Below are 22,917 nucleotides of genomic sequence, written 5' to 3' on the forward strand. Positions count from 1 at the left end.
AATTTAGGTTATATAAGAATGTTTGATAGGTCTGACAAGAGTTGGGTAGGTGTAGACAGTTTAGGTGATGAAGCATTATATGTTAGTAGCAACACGTTTTTGGTGTCAGCTCTAGGAGAGGAAGCAAGAAATAAGGGAGTAGTGCCTAACAAGATCTATGGTCCTGAAAAAAGCGGGTGCATTGGTGTTTATACCTTAGAAAATGGATATCTGATTAAATTCAACACTTGTTCAGGCATTACAAACCGAGAAAGAGAAAATAATTTCCGGAAATTAGCTTTTTGGGTTGAACGCTAGAGAAATAGAGACGGTCAAGGTAACAAAAAACTATGGATTCAGCTTTCTCTGTTGCAATGGAGCTCCTTATTGACGAATAACTTACATGTATGTGTTTTCTAGTGCTACAGTTGGCTGCATGGATAAGAAGCGAAAAGAGCAGATCACAGAAGATGAAAAGAATAAGTGAAAGATGGGGGTGTTCGCCGATGATAGAAGGATATTATTAATTTTAGAGCAAGATGTACCATTTTTTAAAGTACGACTATGAACACTTCTTAAAATTACTGGTTCAAGGTGTACATAAAATTGTCATAATTACTAAAGTCTAGCGCATCACTAACACGGAGTGCATTATACGAATTCTGTCTTTGTTTATATCTCTTTTAGTCGACATACAATTATCAGTTCGGCAACCTCTAGGCAATCATTTCACCCAAGTATGTATCTTTATTTTAAAAGTATGTATCTTTATTTCTTCTCTTTACATGATTATAAAAATGCTTAGCGAAATAGTTGAAACACATACACATAACACGTGGATCTGAAGAAGTTTCTGACAGCCGCACAACAGGTTTAACAAAAAAGAAAAACAGAACTCGGGTTTTAGTATACAAGTTCATATAGTTTAACTATCACCCGCCAAAGTTACAATCCTGTCTCGAAGATTTTCTATGCAGTATTCTACAATTTCACATAGTTCTACAATGTGACGTCAAAACTCCCAACATTACATATTGTCCATGTATTTTCTATGCAGTATTCTACAGTATCACATAGTTCTACAATGTGAAATCAAAACTCCCAACATTACATTTTGTCCTTGTAAACTTTGACTTGTGAACTTACTCTCACAGCTTGACACAACGCATGAAGCGGAGAACCCCGACTAGTTAGAGATCCAAGTTATTACCAAAAAATTGCTCTGTTTATACTCTTTAAATCTTCATTTGGTGGTGATTATTTCATGTCCTTCACGGCCAAGGCTGCTGCTCTGTACCATGCAGCGGCAGCCATGGCACCTGGATCTGGAACTACTGCAAGGATCTCCTCTGGGACATAACTTGAACGACCAGCCTACAACAGGTTAAAGTTGTTAATCTTTCCAGTCATGGAAAAAGAACAGTATCATGCACCAGGCCATCGGCCGATGCTAGCATCTTAATCTTGAATATATAATCGGTATAACTTGATGTCTAGTCACATTGTTGTCACGGCGCTCGACTAGTCGACTAGTCGGTTTGAGAAAGTCGACTGGAGAGGCAGACTTGTGAATTGTGGACTAGTCGGTCGACTTGATCGACTAATCACTCGACTTATCGACTAGTGTGGCGACTTGGTCAACTAGTCGGTCGACTATTGCAAAATCCAATCAAAACTTAAAATGAAAAAGAATAAAAAAAAGAAAGAAAAGAAAGCTACTTAGCTACTAAACATCAAAAACTATCAACATGCTAATCTCAACTTGTATACTTTTATGTTTGTGTGTTTATTTATGTATAAATTGATCAAAAGTGGATATACATGTAGGATAATCTGTTTGCATGTTTCAATTGTCGGCGTATTCATGTGTGTACATGGGAGGGGAAAGAGATATGTTTATAATTAACATATCTATTTTGTGATTGATATACATATAAGTGTGAAAATGTTAGACTTTTGTTGTAGAATACCACATATATAAGATATATATCATTATATGTTATTTATTTAATTACAATTAATTTGTCGACTAGTCTACGACTGGCCGACTAGTCGACAAACAGGACCTCCATCGACTCGACTCAACTTATCGACGTGACAACCATGTCTAGTCATGGAGTACGCTCTCGATGATGGTGGTGTCCGATGATTGTAGTTTACGACAGGCATGATAAACACTAAAACAAATTATCAATAAAAGTTAAATGGCTTCACTAGGAGAATTGACCAATTTTGGTAATGTTATATCTTTCATTCAAATTGATTTTCTATGCTTACCTCCTCTTGGTCCTCGATTTATCTATTTAGGAGGGAGCAAAGCTACATAAGGTAAACTCTCCCCATTTGTTAATATATTGATCCTCAATTTAGAGCAAGGAAATCTCAAGTATTTATCTTGGCAATTATAAAGAAGTCTAATCTAAAAAATTACGGTTCATGTACAAGTATAGTACTACATCTGGAGGTATTGCTAACCTGATTTTTAGGGTCAGATTTTACACAGTTCATACTCACATTAAAATTTATAATTTTACTAAATCAAAACATACTTATATAATTTCAGAAGCTGTTCGCTGTCTTTCTCATTGGAAAATATGACCATCTGGATCCTGACCAAGGAAAAGACTGTAATAGTGTAATGCAGTTTTAGGCCATTTATGTTTTGATTGATTCACCGGACTACTGGCATATTCTCTATAACTATGTACTATATTTAGTCCTCAAGTTGCCCTATAAATCAAATTTTATTCTCTTTTTAGTTTGTCTCAATGGGATTAATACGACCTAGGAAGAGGTAGGGGTTGACTAAATCCAAATAAAATTAGAAAGTGATAAAAGACAAGTCTATTAAACTATTCCAAAGGATTAAGTATATGACAAAATGAATGCAAATTCATCTATCCAGAGAATATAATCCTAAGAGACAAACATAGCCTTGAAGTATTCTTTTACTTGTAATCTGAGAGGAAGTCTTTGTATTATATTCATGTAAATACTTGCAAATATATTAGTTGCAAGATCATAAAACTGTGAGATATAAGGAAGTTTACGAAGTACAATATCACCTGAGCCTGCATGTTCATTGTGGCCTCCGCTCCAGACAATGCTGCTTCAGATGAAAGAACAAAGCAATCAACAGGATCATCCCCAGCGGTCAACCTCTGATCATGACAATTAATATTTCAGTAAACATCTAAAGGGAGTATAGAAATGGAAGGCATAACCCATAATGAATAAAATAGGACCTCTTTCAGGAATGAAGCTGCTGGAATAAGAGCATCCAACATTGTGCGGTACCCTGCACTGGCACCTCCATACTTGCTGATTGCAGCAATAGCAGATTCAAGAGCATCAGCCCCTAAACAGTAGCACCGTTTAAGAAAATAATTATGTCACATTCAGGTGCTGAAGTTGAATTTAACAGGGAGTTGTCTTCTTACAGGACAATGGCTTTATCACTGACTCGCTATTCGCCTTTAAATGAGAATATGCAGCCTTGCAGAATATATCATATCTGTTTCATATATTATTATGCGTAAGTATAAAGAAATGTGGATAGAAAATGAACCAATTAAGTACAAAAGATAGTGAGGCACATACATGATCCCACTAGTTCCTCCCATCGCCCTTCTGACAGAGGATCCAATTTCATTAACTGTTTCAGCAGCATCATTGAGGGGATAGCTGAAAATCAGAAGCAGAAAACAATATATTAGACAAATTTTGAAAAAAACTTTGATTGTTTTCAATAATTAAGTCTGCTAACATGTATATTAATCGATTAATAACCAACTATTTGAAACAACTAAAAGATTGTAGCATGGAAATTTTTTCTTAGTTTGAACAAGAAGTTCTCTAATTAAAGGTATCCAAAAGTAACCAATTTTTTATTATATATAGCTTATCAAATACTTATCATTTTCAGCAAGTATTTGTCTGTATCCCAGGAACCGCTGGTACTTTACTAAAAACGACTCACACCGATCCCCTGTTATAGACTTCACTATTAAAGCTTAGGCACTTGTATGACATTTGTTTAAGAGATTTAACTTATACTTTTGTTTCCAACATTATGCTTAAATAGGTTATTCACAAAAATATATAATACCACTGATAACATAAAACATAGTGCCAACTTAAGTAATCTTTTGGACCAATTTCAAATATAAATATCAACCAAAGGACTTTACATGAAATTATAAAGAACTATGAGATTTTTTTTAGCTAAATTTATGAAATAATTTGAAGTTCAAAATATGCAGTAACATAGTGAGTATTATTAGTTGGTGCAAGTAATAACAGTAACTTTTTATTTTGGAGAAAGCATATCCCAAGTGACACAGCAAAATTATACAAAACATAATTCTAACAATTGGTCATATTATCTGTTAGACACTCGCAACTTCTTATCTTTTAAATTTATGCTCTTGCAGTCTTGCCTGATGATGGATCTTGAAGAACAATGGGCAATCAGGCGACTTCACAAAATAATTACATGACATGCATATGCAGAATAAGAACTTCCATGCTGATAACTTACATCAAATCTCAATCTACAGTAATCCAAATACACAAGGAATTATTAGCATGGAAACAAGCTGGGTAAATATCATAAAATTTTCTGTTCAAGTACTCAACTTTCGTAGAGTAGAATTCAGTTTCTGCAAATCATCTTTAAGGTTATTTAAATTTCTGTATTTAGTATTGTTCTGTGTTAATCTTGACTCTGATCTCCTCACTATAGACCTACGGCTCTAAGGTCTACACTTCACAAATAAGTAGTCCAATTAGCTTTCAAAAATGAGCTTACTGCTTTTTAAGATCTTCAAGAATAGCTGTTGCACCTTTAGACATCTGTAACGTTCAAAGATAGTAGTAATAAAACAATAATCAATATATATGCATACAAGGGTGAGTGTAACACGCCTTCTGCAATGGTCAAACAGTGTATAGAAATAACAATCACATGACTTAAAGACGTACTGTTGACCCACAGTCTCCATCACCAGATTTACTATCCCAGTCATTTAAATTGTCCTTAAGATCAATAATAGCAGATGCTGCTGCTTCAATAGCAGCCTCAAGGATTCTCCCTTGCTGATTGAGCTGTTGTGGTCGACTCAAGGTCTACAAAATATGTATCCAAAAACATAAATGACAGAAGAAAAAAGGATGTAGAAGTCACAATTAAATCTAAAAAATAAATTACCTCGTCCGTCATTGCTGAACGAGATGGTGGTACAGGAACAGGGATTTTGGCAGGTGGGTGATTACCTGCAAGAAATGAGGAAAATCTATTGCTTGCTGAAAGTTAACTAGAATACTCTGTAGTTGATCCTATAGAGCTGGTCTCCCCAAAAATAGTTTTTGGATTTTATGCCATTTTTCTTACTTCCATTGGCTAAAGAGATAACAATAAGAATAACTGGTTCTTACTTTCCAGCGAACAAAAAAAATGGTAAAAGAGGCCTTAACTGGATAGAGCTGAGAATATAATGAGCTTGTGATAAGAAACTTAATCAAACCATATTTACTAATATTTCAAGGGAATGTAAAAGTGATTAGCAAACTCGTGGCATGATTTTACAACTCAATTTAATTGTACAGAAAAAATCATTATTTAATCAGCATGGTAATGATTGTGATGTAATTCTCTAACATATAAATTAAATTCACAAGGTCCTCGCTGGAATAGTAACTGGCTTCAACCCTTGTGGGTGAGGAACTCTTGCAAAAAATCAATTTTCCTTGTACAGGTATCAAATCTTTACATAAAATTTACAACGAAAGAATAAAAGAAGATGAAACACAAAATAAAATCCTATGTGTCTACTTACCATCAACTCCAACAGGCCAATTCGGAGCCTTAGTTTCAGCATCCAGTCTTTGCAAGATTGCCTGATCTACCTTCATAACAGATACAGAGAATCCTGCTCCAAAAAAGGTACTGGATATTAGAATAAATGCTTTACAAACAATGATATCTAGTTAACTGAACAAACCTGCCATATCAAGAGAGGTCATAAATGATCCTGTGTACACCCTATCGACGGCCAGTCCGTGTTCCAACTGCACCTTAGGAACAGCTTTTCCGGCTATAATCATCAATTCCATAACTGGAGTGGCACCCATTCTGAAGTAATTTAGATATCAGGATACAAATTCTTTATCAGTTACACACTCCTGCTAACGCAAATCGGAACATTAGAGTTAAAACTAAAGCCAGAAATAACATAGTACTGTCTCTAGAAAACACAAAAGATGCTGTAGCATAAAGCTGAAAATATTTTGCTTACTTGCATGAGGTAACTATCCCTAATTTTTGCAACATGAATAAGCATAAAAGAATATAATATGACTTTATTTCGGCCAAGTTTGTCAAGTGCTTTAGCAATAATGTAAATATCATTTGTTATCTACTTTTATCTTCGGACTATAGTGCAAATCAACATAACTTTTACCTACAAATAGCTAACATGTGTAAACATAACAATTCTCAAAATATCCTTGCGCTCTGTAGTTGTGCTAAAGGGCGTATCATTTAGAACAATCAGAACAGCTTAACAAATAAAGATATAGAAACAGGCGTGATACAGATATGGGCAAGAATGAGAAACTTCAAAAAACTTTAACTACACCTTGTTTCGAATTCCTTTAGGGAGGAATTATGCATGCAATTCCTGATATTAATATATTTGGTAACATTGTAATATCAAAACGAGAAAGCACAATAACAATAAACACTGACAAACAGTACCAAAAAAGGGAAAGAGCACTGAAAAAACTAATTATCAATATGCCTTCAACTCATTTTGTATCAGGCTTCAACACAATTAACAAAAAAAGGTAAGGTTGGAAGAATGCTAAATGAGTTCTCCGCATCAGAATATGCTGATGAAAGTAATAAAAAGGAGGACAAGGGAATATCATGACCTACCCATTAATCATAAGTATCACTCTACTCCCTCGTTTGATAGGAAGATAGTTGGTGTCCTGAAAAACTAAGAATAGATGTAACCTCATGCAAATTGGAACAAAATGAAGCACATAAATAAAGTTTACTTTTAAAGAAGCAAAAAAGACGATCAACTATCAATGAAAACAACCCTGTGACCCTGTCCGCGTACAAAAAGAACAATAGGCGAGGAATAAAACACTCAAGAAAACTAGTTGGCCAAATTCCTTAAACTCTTTTATCAATGAAGCATCATCCAAGAAACAAGAAACCTTCAACATCAGAACAGGAAAGAGGGAAGACATTAAACTTCTGAAAAGGTTTCTGCACCCTGATGCACTAAACCTAATGAGTACTAACAATTAATTGTTGGAAAGGAAAATACATAAACCTATATGGACTTAAATCCTCTAATGAAAAACATATAAACGGCATTGTTTCCAAGAAGAAGTATTCCAAACAGAATAATGTCCTCTAGTGGATGATTTTTACTACTTCAAAAATATATTGAGTTGAAACGAAATATCGTGTTCCTTCCTAGGGCATCTACCAACTCCCAATAGTCATAGCGCACTACTTCCCAACTATATATTGATGAACCTCAACCAAGAATGTTGACTTTTCACTAGTTTACCTACAGGAAAGATGAGACATAGGGAAGGACTTCATAAGAACCGACAATACAAAGGTTTATTAAGAAAAAAATGATTATTCCATTTAAAGATTAGAGGTAATTTTAGTTAATAACATCGTCCTCAAAGTAGCGAAGTGCTCTAATTTTCGCTTTAGGAAGAGCCTCTATTTCAATAGTTGGTATAATCAACAAAGCACCTTTACAACAGTTAAAAAAACTAAAACTTCAAAATAGATACTTGTCATAAGATCTGATTACAAATATGTTGTCTCCATTACCTTCTTTGATACTGATTTACTCTCGTGGCAATGGGAAAACAATAATGCACATTTAACCGCATTTCTAATGTCAATTTAGCAACATACCGGTGACAAAATCTGATTAAGAACATGAGAAACCACAGAATCCACAGGCTGGACGTCAGTTACAGCAGCACCCGGTTCCCCATGCTGAAATAAAATCCATGGTTTGTGACAATACAATAATTGAGCAAACCAATAAAAGGAACTATTTGAACAACAAATGGCCACTTCAACAAAATAACACCATGGAGATATCTTATTTAAGAGTTCTGCAATAGTGTTAATAACCCTAAGGCTTCCTTGGAAGTTCTACTTACTATACCAAGTCCAAGCTCCATCTTCCCAGGCCCTAGACGATCGGAGGCGACTTGACCAGGCAACGTGCATACAGAAAGAGCAACACCCATCGTTCCAACCATCTCAGATGCATGTTTTGCTTCTGCAGCAACATCAGCAAGAGAAAGGCCAGAAGCAGCTGCAGCTCCGGCAACCTGCATTAGACGAAACAATATAAAACAAAGTCAATTAGTAATATCAAGTTCCTTTGCTATTATTAGACAATTTCCAAAACTGCATGAAATATTAGCAAAAGAACCCTTGGTTTTCCCACATAATTGGTTGGTTATTGCAAAAAAAACAAAATATATATATAAATAACATAAACTAAAGATCTTGCGGTGCACTTTCTTGGTGCATAATTACAAGGAATAACAGGAAGATCATCAAACCTTATGAACCAATACTGTCCCTGCCAAGCCTCTTCGTCCAGCTATGCCTCTAGGTGGTGGTAGAGCACAATCATCTCCAACAATAACCATCTACATGGAATGAATGAATCAACGAATACTAATTACATTTCAAGTTTGTAGATGTCGTTATATGTAATAGTTAATATGTTTATTACTTATTGAGATCATTTTCTTTTCATGAACAATATGGAGATGATCAAGAGTTCAGAGAGGGATGTACCTCTACTTTGTAGCCCTCGGATTTCGCTTGCTCGCTGGCCAAACCGAAATTTAGACGATCCCCAGTATAATTCTGATATAAACAAGAATAAATTAGTTACAAAGATCTTTTAGTCTCTGATAGTCTAATTAACTTTCAACCTTCCTAAGCTAGGCTCCGCCAACCCTTTTACATCAGTAGAAATGCCTAATCTCAAATGTTTCAGACTCGCGAACCGATATTTTGACACATACTTCTAGCAGTTTAAAGTTTCCTGTTATTCATCCACCTCGTCTAAAGTTTAGCCAATGTAACATAGGGCAGCAAAAAACTCAACCATTTGAAGTTTCTGAACATTGGAGAAATGAAAAATAATAAAAAACTTCATAAATCTTAATACCTTGACAATAAGGAGGCACCCCATAGGACCAGTCACAGCTCGGATTCCCTATAATATTAGACAAGGTTAACTAGCAATTTTCTGAAAAGAAAACAAGGTGAAACTAGAACACCTAGCAATGTTACTAAAATTCTATGTTCATGTTAATCCCGCTGGTCCAATATCGTCTTGGACACATTTGGGTTTGTGGGAACTTTTAAATAATTGTTTAGGCTAATCATAAACTAATAAAATTAAATAGTAAGAACAAAAAACTATATTATGTTTATCAATTTGGTCGATTTGATTGACCACCAACAAAAAGACGCTATGGAAAGGAGGGAGTACTAGCTGTAGTGGCAAAAGACGTACAGAAAGAATTGCGTCAACTGGTGGAGATGCAAAAACATCTCCACATATAGCAGCTGTGAGCATCCCTTCTCCCACAAATCCAGCATGAGCAGGCTCATGGCCACTTCCACCTCCTGTGGACACGCTGACGGATAATTAACTAGCATTCGATGGAAGTGACACCATATTCTTTGCGGTGCTGTTGTAGGTATATATATATGCACAGTTTTAAGAAGTGCTTGATGATATTAATCTGCATAACTCTTACAACACCAACGTAACTACATGAACACTTGCACAGTGTTTTTAGGAATAAGATTGAAGTAATAAAGTCCCATGTCTGAAAACAAGCAGAAGAAATAAGGCAAATACTCTTCAGTGGACCATGACTTAAATGGTCAACCTTGTGTATATTTTATGATTTTAAAATTTTGAATATGGATGTAAAATATTTTCAACAGAGGCAAATATATATTAAAATGCCAGACCTGATATAACAGCAACTTTGTCGCTGGTTTTACATGAAACATCCGAACGCAGTACAACCTTCACCTATATATGTAGTAATTAGCAGAAGTAAAGAATATGCATATATAATCATGCTATCCTACTTGTAAATAGGTACAAGCTGCTTAATATTTGTAAAATATTACCTCTGGAAATCCATCCAAGTACTGTAATCCAGGATAAGTTTCCACAAGACCCTCAATAAACTCAGTCACAACATCTGTCATCGATATTATATAAAAAAACAGGTTAACTGTAGGAAAAAGAAAGAGGCCTAAACCACTATGTTTGAACACAGAGTAATCTAAAGAACTGGCCAAACTGATGCTCAAGTTATCTTACGTTTTAATTTATTTCGGCTGCCAAATCATTCTGTTTCCAAATCCAAAATGGATCATTTCCATCACTTATTCAGAACCAATCATCTTCTCAGATTCAGAAACATGTGTGCAATCCCAGATTATATTTACATATCTAGCACTGTGATATTCACTTAAAGAGCTAAATCTCTATAAATAGAAACCCTAGGACCTATGACATTATTACTTGTCGAGGTTAAAAGTACATTCTCTTTATTATGTTGGACCTGATCTGTTTTTTAATATATCAAGGTTTTAAACTCATTGATTATTAAATAATCAAGGTTTTACTGTATGTATTTCTAGCACCTAAATGTTCATTCATTTGTACCTCCAGCGCCTTTTTTTGTCTAAATTCACAGTAAATTACACGTGCTTTGTATTAAACCACTGTATAATTTCACAAACCAGAGAAACATACTAGACTTAAATGTGCAATAAATGTGTAATTATTTCTATAAATTAGACAGAAAAGGTGCTAAAGGTGCTAAAGGTGCAAATGAGTATAAATTAGGGTGCTATAGATAGAAAATTATATAGTGCTATAGATACAACCGATTAAACATGAACGCGGTTGAGACAATTTAGCCAACTAAAAAAAATCTGTGGCTGTTCAAAAGAGAACGAACTTAGCAATAATTGTCATATGTAGACGAGGACTTTTTATTTCTTTTTTTTGTTACTTAAATAAGACTACAATACTCCTTTAGACTCTTGATCACTTCTCACTAATGAAAATTTATAGTTACACATTTCTCAAAAAGGCAACATTGGAAAATATCCACATAGTTGCATTGGAAGTAGATAGACATTTCTTATGGGATATATTAATGTTTTAAAAGTGATATGTATTATGTGATGAATAATACAAATACGCATAGACTAATTATGTATGCAAGGAAGGGCAAAAAAGGAAGTACAGAGCACAAGGGCAAGGAAGGAAGTTAAATTAATCAGAGGGGCAAAAGGGTCAAAACGGAAGAAGGGATAAAAGGGAAGCGAGGAAGGCAATTAGGGTTATGAAAATATTTGTCACTTTACTTGTTAATTGAATTGGGAGAGAACGGACCTCTCGAACTGTCCGATATTGTAAGCGTGATTATCTTTCAGCTTTGTTATTCTAAGGAGACTTGAGTTCTTTGTGTTTAATCAACTGCAGCTGATATTAAATTGTTCGTAGTATCCAGTTTATTACAAAGTGGTATCAGAGCTGTTATCGATCGAGAAGCAATGGGGCCGCCTACAGTCAACCAAAGAGTGGAACAGATCGAAGCAAAAATAGCAGATCTAGATGGAACAGCCTCAGAAATGGTGACAAAGGCAGTCGAAAGGGCGATTGCAGCCATGCATCACTCGTTGTCGGAGATGATATTAGAAGGGCAATCAAAAGTGACGCAGCAATTGGGTACAAATTTGGAAGCCATGGCAGCGCGATTAGAAGGAAGAGTCCAATGCACCCGTGAATTTCATGAATCGCTTATAAATTCGATGAAAACCGAACAAGTCAAATTCCAATCGGAGATACGGTCAGCCATCACAGAAATACAAAGGGGTCAAGTACCACTACTCAACAAACCAGAAGGGAGTGTTAATAAAATGGGGACTTCTCCGGGATCTATGGCGATTTTCGGGGGAAACGAGGGTTTGGTGCAAGGAGTGGGAGGACGACAAGGAGAAGGGGCGAGTGGACAAATGTTTGATAGAGGAGGATATGGAGGAATTGATGGATATGGGGGATCAGGAGCTATAAATTCAGGAGGGAATGGTGGAAACTTAGGTACAGGGGGTTGGCGTTATCGAAAATTGGATATGCCTATATTTGATGGAGTAGACCCGGATGGGTGGATACTAAGAATCGAAAGGTATTTCAGTTTTTACCGATTGTTGGAGTTGGAAAAGCTTGAGGCAGTGGTGGTAACTCTAGAAGGGGATGCACTTAGGTGGTTCCAGTGGGAGAACAAAAGAAGGCCAATTCGACGATGGGATGAATTAAGAGAGTATATGTTGAGGCAATTTAGACCAGCAGGAGGAGGATCTTTATGTGAACAATGGTTGGCCACAGTACAAACCACCACGGTGTCGGAGTATCGCAAAAAAATTATCGAAATGGCAGCACCATTGGATAGAATGCCAGAAAATATCATGTTGGGGCAATTCTTGAATGGGTTAAAAGACGATGTTCGCGCTGAGGTACGATTATTAAACCCAATCAACCTTGAACAAGCAATGGAATTAGCCCTGAGAGTTGAAGAGCGGAATAAAGTGAGTGCGATGAAGAAGTCAGGTCTGGGAGGATTCAAGGGGAGTCAATACTCTGCAGTTTCGTTTAGAAGTCCAAGTGTCGGGGGATCGACAGTATACAACAATCACACCAGTCCCACTTCGGTTGGTAGTTGGGTGACACATACAAGAGACTCACAAAGCTCTAGCAGTGCCCCCAAAACGATGTCAATACAAGGCTCAAGCAAAACAGGGGGTGAGATGCGGAGGTTAACAGATAGGGAGCTACAGGATAAACGAGCTAGGGGATTATGTTTCAGATGTGATGAGAAATGGTCCATTGGACACCGATGTAAACGGAGAGAGCTCGGCATATTGTTAATCGAGGAGGAGGACGAGGGCACGGAATTTACAGGAAGCGACCCGCCCATGTCTCCAACGGATGAAAGCTTGCCTGAGGTAAATATCCAACCTGAAGTGTCATAAAACTCTGTTATAGGTCTATCAAATCCTAAAACGATGAAGTTAAGGGGTATGATAAAGGGGCGAGAAGTTGTGATCATGATAGACCCGGGGGCTACGCACAATTTCATTTCATCGTCATTAGTGGAGGAGTTGGGGGTTAAATTGGATGAAACTGGAAGTTTTGGTGTGTCGTTGGGCAACGGGGATGCCATTCGAGGTAGAGGGTTATGCAAATGTGTGGCACTGATTTTAGATGGAATCGTGGAAATCCTGGTGGATCTGTTACCACTGGAGCTAGGAAACTCGGATATAATACTTAGAGTACAATGGATAGAAACATTGGGCACAGTTGTGAGCAATTGGAAAACTCAAGTGATGCAATTTGAGGCGGAGGGGCGTACAATTACCTTGGTTGGTGATGCTTCGTTGGTTCATTCTCGAATTTCCTTAAAAGCAATGTTAAAAACTTTACGCAAGGAGAAGCAAGGTTTTTATATAGAGCTGAATGTGGTAGAAAAATATAAGGCAGAGAACAACAATGGGAATAGAAACGCAGCAGAGGTTCCTACAGAATTAAAAAAAATAATTGACCAACATGCTGTGGTTTTTGAAGCTAAAACCAGGGCTGCCACCAGAAAGGGGGCATGAACATACCATTTTACTGAAGGAAGGGTCCAATCCGGTAGGTGTCAGACCTTATCGATATCCTCAATGTCAAAAGGACGAGATCGAGAGGTTAATTAAAGAAATGTTAGATGCAGAAATTATTAAGCCATCTAACAGTCCTTATTCGAGTCCGGTCTTGCTTGTTAAGAAAAAAGACGGCTCTTGGAGATTTTGCGTAGATTATAAAGCATTGAACAAGGAAACGATTCCTGACAAATACCCGATCCCTATGATTGATGAACTACTAGACGAACTCCATGGTGCAACAATTTTTTCAAAATTAGATTTGAAGGCACTCAGATACGTGTAAGGCCTCAAGACACTCACAAAACCGCGTTTCGGACCCACGATGGCCACTATGAATTCTTGGTACTTCCCTTTGGAATTATGAATGGCCCTGCTACTTTCCAGTCCCTAATGAACGATGTGCTTCGCCCATATTTGAGAAGATTTGTGTTGGTATTTTTCGATAACATTCTTGTCTACAGTAAAACCATGGAAGAACACTGTCAACATTTGGGTACGGTGCTGGACACATTGGTGCAGAACCAGCTAGTAGTTGATAAAAAAAATGTGATTTTGGGAAGTCAGAAGTGGCATATTTGGGCCACGTGGTATCAGCCCAAGGTGTAGCTGTAGATTCTGATAAGGTAAAAGCAATTATCGAGTGGAGACAACCTGCAAATCTGAAAGAGTTACGTGGTTTTTTAGGTTTGACGGGCTATTATCGGAAGTTTGTGTCGAAATACGCCCACATAGCTCACCCTTTAACTGAACAACTAAAGAAAGATGCATTTGGTTGGACAGATGCAGCTACCATTGCGTTTAATCAGTTGAAAGAAGCATTGATCAGTCCTCCAGTAGTAGTATTACCAGACTTTAGTCAGCAATTTGTGATTGAAACAGACGCTTCCGGGTATGGCTTGGGAGCTGTATTGATGCAGAACAATAAACCAGTGGCATTTTTCAATAAACACTTTGGCCTCCAGCACAACTCAAATCCATATACGAATAGGAGCTCATGGCCATATGCATGGCTATACAAAAATGGAGACATTACTTATTGGGACGCCATTTTCTGATCAAGACGGATCAACAAAGCTTGCGTTTTATTATGCAGCAACGTGAGGTGGGTGTTGAGTATCAAAGGTGGATTACTAAGCTAATGGGGTATTCCTTGGATGTGCAATACAAACCGGGAAGTTCTAACAGGGCTGCGGATGCATTGTCCCGGAAGACGGCTGAAAACATTGAGTTGGGTTCCTGCTGACAACCCAAACAATTGACTGGACTACACTGAATGCAGAGATTGATAATGATCCATTACTTCATCAAATTCATCAAGATTTGTTGGCTGGAAGTAAGGAGCATACGCATTTCAGTTTGCAAGAAAATAAACCGTTGTATAAAAACCGGCTGATCTTACCTCGAACTTCATCTTTTATTCCCACGATACTTCAAATGTACCATGATTCCCCAATAGGAGGGCATTCAGGTGATGTTAAGACTTATCTTCGAGTTGCAGCGGAGTGGTTTTGGGTGGGGATGCGGAATGATATTAAGGTTCATGTACAACACTGTGAGGTTTGCCAGAGACATAAGGTGTCACAACAAGCCCCTGCAAGCTTGCTCCAGCCTTTACCAGTACCTGTGCAGGTGTGGGAAGATGTTACTCTAGATTTCATTGAGGGCTTACCACTATCCCATGGAGTTAATACGATACTGGTGGTGGTAGATCGTTTTTCTAAGTATGCTCATTTCCTGACTTTGCGACATCCATTTACAGCACTCACTGTTGCACATGTGTTTGTCCGGGAAATTGTGAAACTCCATGGGTTTCCTAGATCAATAATCTCGGACAGAGATAGAATTTTTCTGAGTAATTTTTGGCGAGAACTATTCAGATTGCAAGGGACGCAATTGAAGCGAAGCACGTCTTACCACCCGCAGACGGATGGTCAGACGGAAATTGTTAATAAAACGTTGGAGACATACCTGAGATGCTTTGTTAGTGGGCAGCCAAAATCATGGTCCAAATGGATGCATTGGGCTGAATTCTCCTATAATACTTCGACACATATGTCTACTAAACTTACACCTTTAAGGTCTTATATGGGCGAGATCCACCCATGGTTACGCGTATGAATAAAGGACAATCACCACTGGATAGTGTCGAAGCCTCACTGCAGGAAAGAGATGCAGTTTTGGACGATCTGCACATGAATTTGCTCAAAGCTCGACAGACAATGAAAGCTAATGCTGACAAGAAACGGCGTCATGATTCTTTTACTGTGGGGGAGAAAGTTTATGTGAAGCTACAACCTTATCGACAACAATCAATAGCGAGGAGACCGTTTGAGAAGTTATCAGCAAGGTTCTATGGGCCGTTTGACATCTTGGAGCGTATTGGGGAAGTTGCCTATAAGTTAAAACTGCCAGATACATGTAAAGTCCATCCTGTGTTCCACATTTCTCAACTTAAACGGGCTATTGGCCCATTACCATCTAGCACCACCATTCCAGACCAGCTTTCTGAGGATTTGCAGTTAGTGGCTGAACCTGAAATGCTACTGGATATTCGTCAAATTCATCCAGTACCAAAGCAGAATGTGGAGGTGCTCATTAAATGGAAGGAATTACCTTTGTTTGAGGCAACTTGGGAGAATGCAGTTGACATTGCTGCACGTTTTCCAGAATTTCACCTTGAGGACAAGGTGAGTTCTTGGGCCCCGGGTAATGTGATGAATAATACAAATACGCATAGACTAATTATGTATGCAAGGAAGGGCAAAAAATGAAGTACAGAGCACAAGGGCAAGGAAGGAAGTTAAATTAATCAGAGGGGCAAAAGGGTCAAAACGGAAGAAGGGATAAAAGGGAAGCGAGGAAGGCAATTAAGGTTATAAAAATATTTGTCACTTTACTTGTTAATTGAATTGGGAGAGGACAGACCTCTCGAACTGTCCGATATTGTAAGCGTGATTATCTTTCAGCTTTGTTATTCTAAGGAGACTTGAGTTCTTTGTGTTTAATCAACTGCAACTGATATTAAATTGTTGGTAGTATCCAGTTTATTACATATTATGGGATGGAGGGGGTATAATATAGTGTTATCAAAGGTCACCTTTAAAAAAAACAAAAAGAAACAAACTAAGAATGGCCACTAAGGTAATTAAAAGAATAGCAAGAAGGAGAGCTTACAATTTCCACTCAGAAGAACAGTGAAAACAGTATCACTATTAATTTTTGTACAGAACCAACAAAATAAATGATCAGTCAATCATCTATAGCTAATCACATAACTTCACAAGAACACAACTTACCTCAACAAGAACAAAATTGAATAGTTTATGTAAATTAATGAGAAAATTGACCGGTGAGGTTGACCACGGGAAGTTATCTGAACTTTAGAGAACCAGCAATGTAGAAACAAATTGTCACAAACTAAAAATAAATCCGTGGAAGACTCTCTAATAAAATGAACTGTCAAAATAAATACTAAACAAAAAGAGTATACAAATGATATAACAAATACATAGAAACTTTTTAATAGAAACAAACTACTACACACAAACTGTCAACGCTTAATCATTAAATTTCACAAGAACACAAAACAACTCAGATCGGAAAAGAATTGAAATGACACAACAAACTCAAAAAAAACAAACCTGGCAAAAAAAAACGAAACTGATACATTTAACAATACAAAAAAATGTAGAATAGAACAAAGAGCCATTACGAACAACATATACTCAGGCAGTACACATTTCCGTTTACATTACTTGTGACAACAAACCACTAGCCACAATCATCAATGCTTATCACCAAATTCCCCAAAAATCGACTAATAATCATAAAATAGCAATAATCTAAGCTCACTGATACAAATATACGATATAGTGTAGGAAACAAGTATCAGGAAGTTACGAATTCCATTCCGAAAAAGCATATACTGAAAAATCAGCATCAGTGGACATACTATTACTAATTATAAATACAAAACACTATGCATAATCGAATCAAATATCGCAACAAGATTCGACTAAAACCGAATAAGAATCGACGAATTCAAAGTAAAAACTAACAATCCGTAACTGTGAAGAGGAGAGCTTAAAAAATTTATTACGAAGAACATAGACTGTGAATGTATAGCACAGATATCAGTGTATGTATATGTGTGATGATGATTACCTTCTGGATTATTGATTAATTTTTTCGCTTGAAATGCCATCGGAAACTGAATGAATTCAAGTTTGAGAAATGTCAAGTTATCCGCTAATATTTTTTTTATTCGTGGCTTTCACTATTTTAACCCGGCCACATGTTCTATATTGCGTTAATTTAATTTTATTTTATATTTATAATTGCTAACTGTATATGTATGTTATTTTTATATGGATAAATAATATATTTTTTATATGGATAAATAATATATTTATTTGTGTATGTGAGCATGAGTATCTCCAGTATGATTACAATGTTGTTGCGATTATTTGTTTTAATTACAATTATTGACAGTATATGCATGTCGTTGCCTGGTGGATTGAGTACATATTTGTTTGAATATATATGAGTTATTTTTTGAATGTGGTGATATTTGGGTTGAACATATTCTTTAAAATTTGACTGAAACAATATAGGTCAGAAGTGGTATTTCTTGTTGTCCATTACTAATGCCGATCCATGTGGGTTGTTTTAAAAATATTTGCGGTATTTCTTGTTGTCCACTGCTAAAGGTAGGGCTGTCAAACGGATAATTCGGATACAGATCTGCCTATATCCGGATCCGTATCCGAATCCGAAAATTCGTATCCGTATCCGTATCCGAATCCGGAAATATTTAAAGAATAATATCTGAATCTGGATCCGACGGATACTATCCGGATACGGATAATATCCGGATCCGAATCCGATTTTCCATCAGGTTTTTTATTTTATACTAAAAATTGAAAAAAATTACAGTAAAAGATAAAATTTCATTTTTAAAAATTTAAATAAGAGTTAAAGAGATTTAATCCTATTTAATTTATTTAAAAATTAATTTTTATTTATCTTTTCAATATATTTGTTATCTTTAAATTGTTTAAATCAACTAAATTTTTTATATATGTCAATAATGTTTTTACAATTATATAAAATTTGTAAAAAAATAATATTTAAATATATATATATGTGTGTGGGTGTGTGTGTGTATATATTTATATACACATACACACACTATAAATTTAATATAAAAAATTTAAATTATATAAATATTTAAATATAATATATTTATTCAGATTCGGATATTATCGGATACGAATATGCCTATATCCGTATCCGTATTCGCAATCGTCGGATTCGAATACGAATAATATCCGCCTTGTTTCGGATACGGATAATATTCGCTTTATTTCGGATACAAATGCGGATTTTTCGGACGAATATCGGATTTTTCGAATTTTTTTGACAGCCCTAGCTAAAGGTGATCCATGGGGTTGCGGTAAAAGTGTTTGTGTTTATTTGAGAATACTGTAAAATATAGTAGTTTGTACATTTATAATTTTATTTTTGATTATTATTTGAATATTTTTTCTTGACCTCAATAACTTTTCACATCTCTCATTCAATATTAATAAATACATAGTTCTGAACATGTTAGGCTTCTTTCAGTTTCATTTGATACAAAAACATTACTAAGATTATCTGCTTCAGTCATTGTCATTCTTTCAAGCTGTGACGTGTAAGGTCGCAACTAAACATCAATATAAATCAACACGATCATATGTTTAATGAAGGTTATAAGCCAAAAATTATATGTGTGTCTATATTCATTTTCTACCATACATTTCAAAGAAAATAACACATGAGAAATAGAATGGTGTATAACTCACTTTGGACGATTAAAGAAAATAATAACAAGATATCTTGGAGGTCGATTACTTATACTTAACACAATCTTGAACCAGTGTGATACACGGGCATTCTCTAAATATGTATAAAATATTGATTTATTCATAATTATTCAATTTATTTGTATGCTAAAAATGTGATTAAAAATATTTTATGTATTTGATGTGTTAAAAATGTGATTGATTAGTGATACAACACTTAGTGTCAATACAAGTTTGAATTGTACTTATTTATATACACACACACACACACACACATATATATATATATATATGAAAATTCCTTAATCTTTGTCTAAATTCGAATTTATTTGTACCATGAAAATATAATAGTTAAAGTGACAATAGTATATATAATTTATCTAATTAGATGCATAAATAGTTCAATGCACATATGTATGCTCAATACGTAGTTTTTTCAGTTGACATCTAACTCATATGTTATTAATTATCAAAATTATAATCTGAATACGTGAATTATAAATGTTAATATTTAGAATTTTAAATTTCACTGAAATATCAAAAAGTATTTAATTTGAATTAGGTTTATGTTTGATATGTATCTCACGTATAAGTATTGGATGATATATTATTATGAATAATATTATTGACAAAATATATGTATATATGGACTTATTACTCAAACATAAATCTAAATCAAAATAAGTAGTTTTTGATATATATTTCAGTGATATTAAAATATATAAATATTAATGGTGCATTAATTGAAATAATAAGTGTGAAATAAATATCATTAAATTATGAACGAACATGAAAGTATGTATAATTCGTTGATTTTTTAGATTATTTATGTTTTTACATTATAATTGCGGTTAGATTATTTTTTGTGTCAAAAATGTGATTGATGAGTAAAAATTAGTAGTCCGATCGAGTATTCAATTTGAGTATTCATTTTTAAAATGCTAGTCTGGTTCGAATAAGTACATATGTGTGTGTGTGTGTTTATCTATGTATATATGTATATATGAATATGTATATTTGTATACTAATCATGTAAAATTAATAATTTTTGACAAATAATTATTTAGTTAAATAAATTTTACATTTAAGTTAATGTATATATATAGTACACAATGATGAAGCATATTAATGATGTGTCAATTAATATATATTAATTATGAGCAACAAATATTATATAAGTATTAATAGTCAACCAATAAATATTAATTGTGAGAATAAATGTAAAATAAATATTATATAGATATTAAGTAGGGGCATAATAGTCATATAAATTAATTTACTCAACAAACTCGCTTGTTGTTGCATTATATATATATAGTAGTTAATAGATTAATTAGTTATTACTTATGTTTTAATATAAATTAGTTATAAATGCGTAGAGAATTAAATATCTTATAATAATGAATGTATTAATACGAAAAAAATAGGATGCGGTTAAAATATCTTTTTACATCTTAGGGGGTATAACAGTCATTTTACTTGATTAAATTGTCTCATTGAAACCCCCACTTACTCTATTATATATATAATAGATGTGTTTTCACCGGCCAGTTATAAATATGATTTTAAAAGTTTTTTTTGTGAATTAAAATATAATTTGTTTACTTTTATTTATTACAAATGATAATTTTAACTAATACGATCAAAGCACATTGGAATGTGTGCAAAAGTCAAAGCGACAAATAAAAAAACAGAGAGAGTATATATATATATATATATATATATATAAAAATTTCCAGCCTTCGACTTGACCCGTCGTTCCCAAATCCAACCCGGTTACATTTCCGGAATAAATTTTGTACTTAGATATCTTCAATTTTTAAAATTGAATATATTGTTATTAAAAGCGAAGTCGATTTTATTTCGGTTTTAAAACTTTATTTTTAAGTTTGTTAGATATTGAATGCAAAAAAATGTAAGGGGATGAATGTATTTCTTGGATTTTACTTGGTTATCAAAACTATTTGGATTATGGTTGAACAAAACAGTTAAGAAATGTAGAGATATTATGTTTAACGGAAATCACATAAAACACAATATATCAAAAACTCACTTAATTGTATTAATTAAGTTTGTCTTATTACAAATCTGTGTTTTTGAAAATAAAAACTTAACTACTATGTTGAGAGAATACAAGATTTTTTTAGATCTGTTTATTACTACTAAACCAAGGACCCATGCATGCTTTATAGACTAGCAACACAGGTTTACAAAACTTCCACTAAAATGCTAAACCAATTTCTAAAGCAACCTTGTCTATTCCTTTTCTGGTGTTAGCAAACCTGTGCAGAATCTTGCAGGTCTGTGACCATCCTTTGTCCAGTGAATCTTGACCCTTGATCTTGAATTTTTCAAGCTGCTTTTGTAGTCTTTCTAATTCAGTGAATGAATTGTTTGTTGACTGATAACCTTGAATCTTGAACTTGTCTGTATTATGAATTTGAGATAGTATGTCGAGGTCTCTTTTTGTTTTGTAGATAAGTGACATATAGATAAGTATAATGACTTATCGATATCTTGAGTTCTCTACATGTATATTTGACTTGTCGAGTTCTCCAGTTCTCTACATGTAGAAAGACTTGTCGACATCTCAATTCTCTACATGAGCTTTTGACTTGTCAACAACTTGAGTTCTCTGCATGAAGAGTTTGACTTGTCGATATCTTTGAGATCTCTACATGAGAAATTGACTTGACGATATCTCCAGTTCTCTACATCTTTATTTGACTTGTCGATATCTGAGATCTCAACATGCAGAAATGACTTGTCGATATCGCTTGGTACTTCTCTACAAGTCATTTTTGACTTCTCGACCGACTTCTCGATATCCCTTGATCTGTTGTCGATATCTTGACTTAAAATATTTTTCTTAGAACAACATGATTCAACTCCAAGCTGCTACACTTTTCTCTGAGGCATGATCATGATTTGATCTTCTTCAGAGTTTATTCCTTAACTTGAAAATTGTGCACATAAAAATCCCCCAATCTAATAAACTAAATATTTTTACAGACTCAAGAAATATAATTACAGAATACAAATATTGATTATCATACAACTTAATCTTAGGGCTGTCAATATGACTTAGTCTTTTTATTATACAGGCATGTTTTGCACAACAATCTCCCCCGTTTTGTGAGAAGATTGTGTTAGGAATATGTTGTGTACTTGATGATAACTTGAACAAAATACTTAGTAGATTTTATTTAAGTGAATTTGTATCCGTTGAAAGAGTAGCTTATGTAACAATAAGATTAGTAGCACATTTCTGCATGCTTA

At 34.8% G+C, this 22,917-nt stretch overlaps 1 protein-coding gene across 5 annotated transcripts; it reads right to left on the reverse strand.

Moving 5' to 3' along the window:
• Positions 1–815: 815 nt before the first annotated feature.
• LOC141717908 (putative 3,4-dihydroxy-2-butanone kinase) lies at positions 816–18,084 on the reverse strand. Of its 5 annotated transcripts, none has more exons than XM_074520155.1 (20): positions 17,957–18,084; positions 10,202–10,275; positions 10,037–10,100; positions 9,570–9,682; positions 9,219–9,266; positions 8,840–8,911; positions 8,599–8,688; positions 8,188–8,361; positions 7,934–8,017; positions 6,917–6,972; positions 5,982–6,112; positions 5,817–5,909; positions 5,189–5,253; positions 4,963–5,106; positions 4,790–4,833; positions 3,580–3,663; positions 3,420–3,493; positions 3,225–3,337; positions 3,045–3,140; positions 816–1,353 (listed from the first exon to the last, which is right to left on the reverse strand). In XM_074520155.1, exons 1-20 carry the CDS (start codon positions 17,994–17,996, stop codon positions 1,237–1,239), a joined length of 1,776 nt encoding a protein of 591 aa, XP_074376256.1. In that variant the 5' UTR covers positions 17,997–18,084; the 3' UTR covers positions 816–1,236. The 5 variants fall into 5 exon arrangements, with proteins under 5 accessions (XP_074376256.1, XP_074376258.1, XP_074376257.1 ...); XM_074520157.1 differs by lacking the exon at positions 17,957–18,084 and adding an exon at positions 10,398–17,858 and having other exon boundaries at positions 9,570–9,747; XM_074520156.1 differs by lacking the exon at positions 17,957–18,084 and adding an exon at positions 10,398–17,857.
• Between the last annotated feature and the right edge of the window lie 4,833 nt (positions 18,085–22,917).

This window comes from Apium graveolens, chromosome 4 (assembly GCF_009905375.1).
Source record: "Apium graveolens cultivar Ventura chromosome 4, ASM990537v1, whole genome shotgun sequence".
Lineage (NCBI taxonomy): Eukaryota > Viridiplantae > Streptophyta > Magnoliopsida > Apiales > Apiaceae > Apium > Apium graveolens.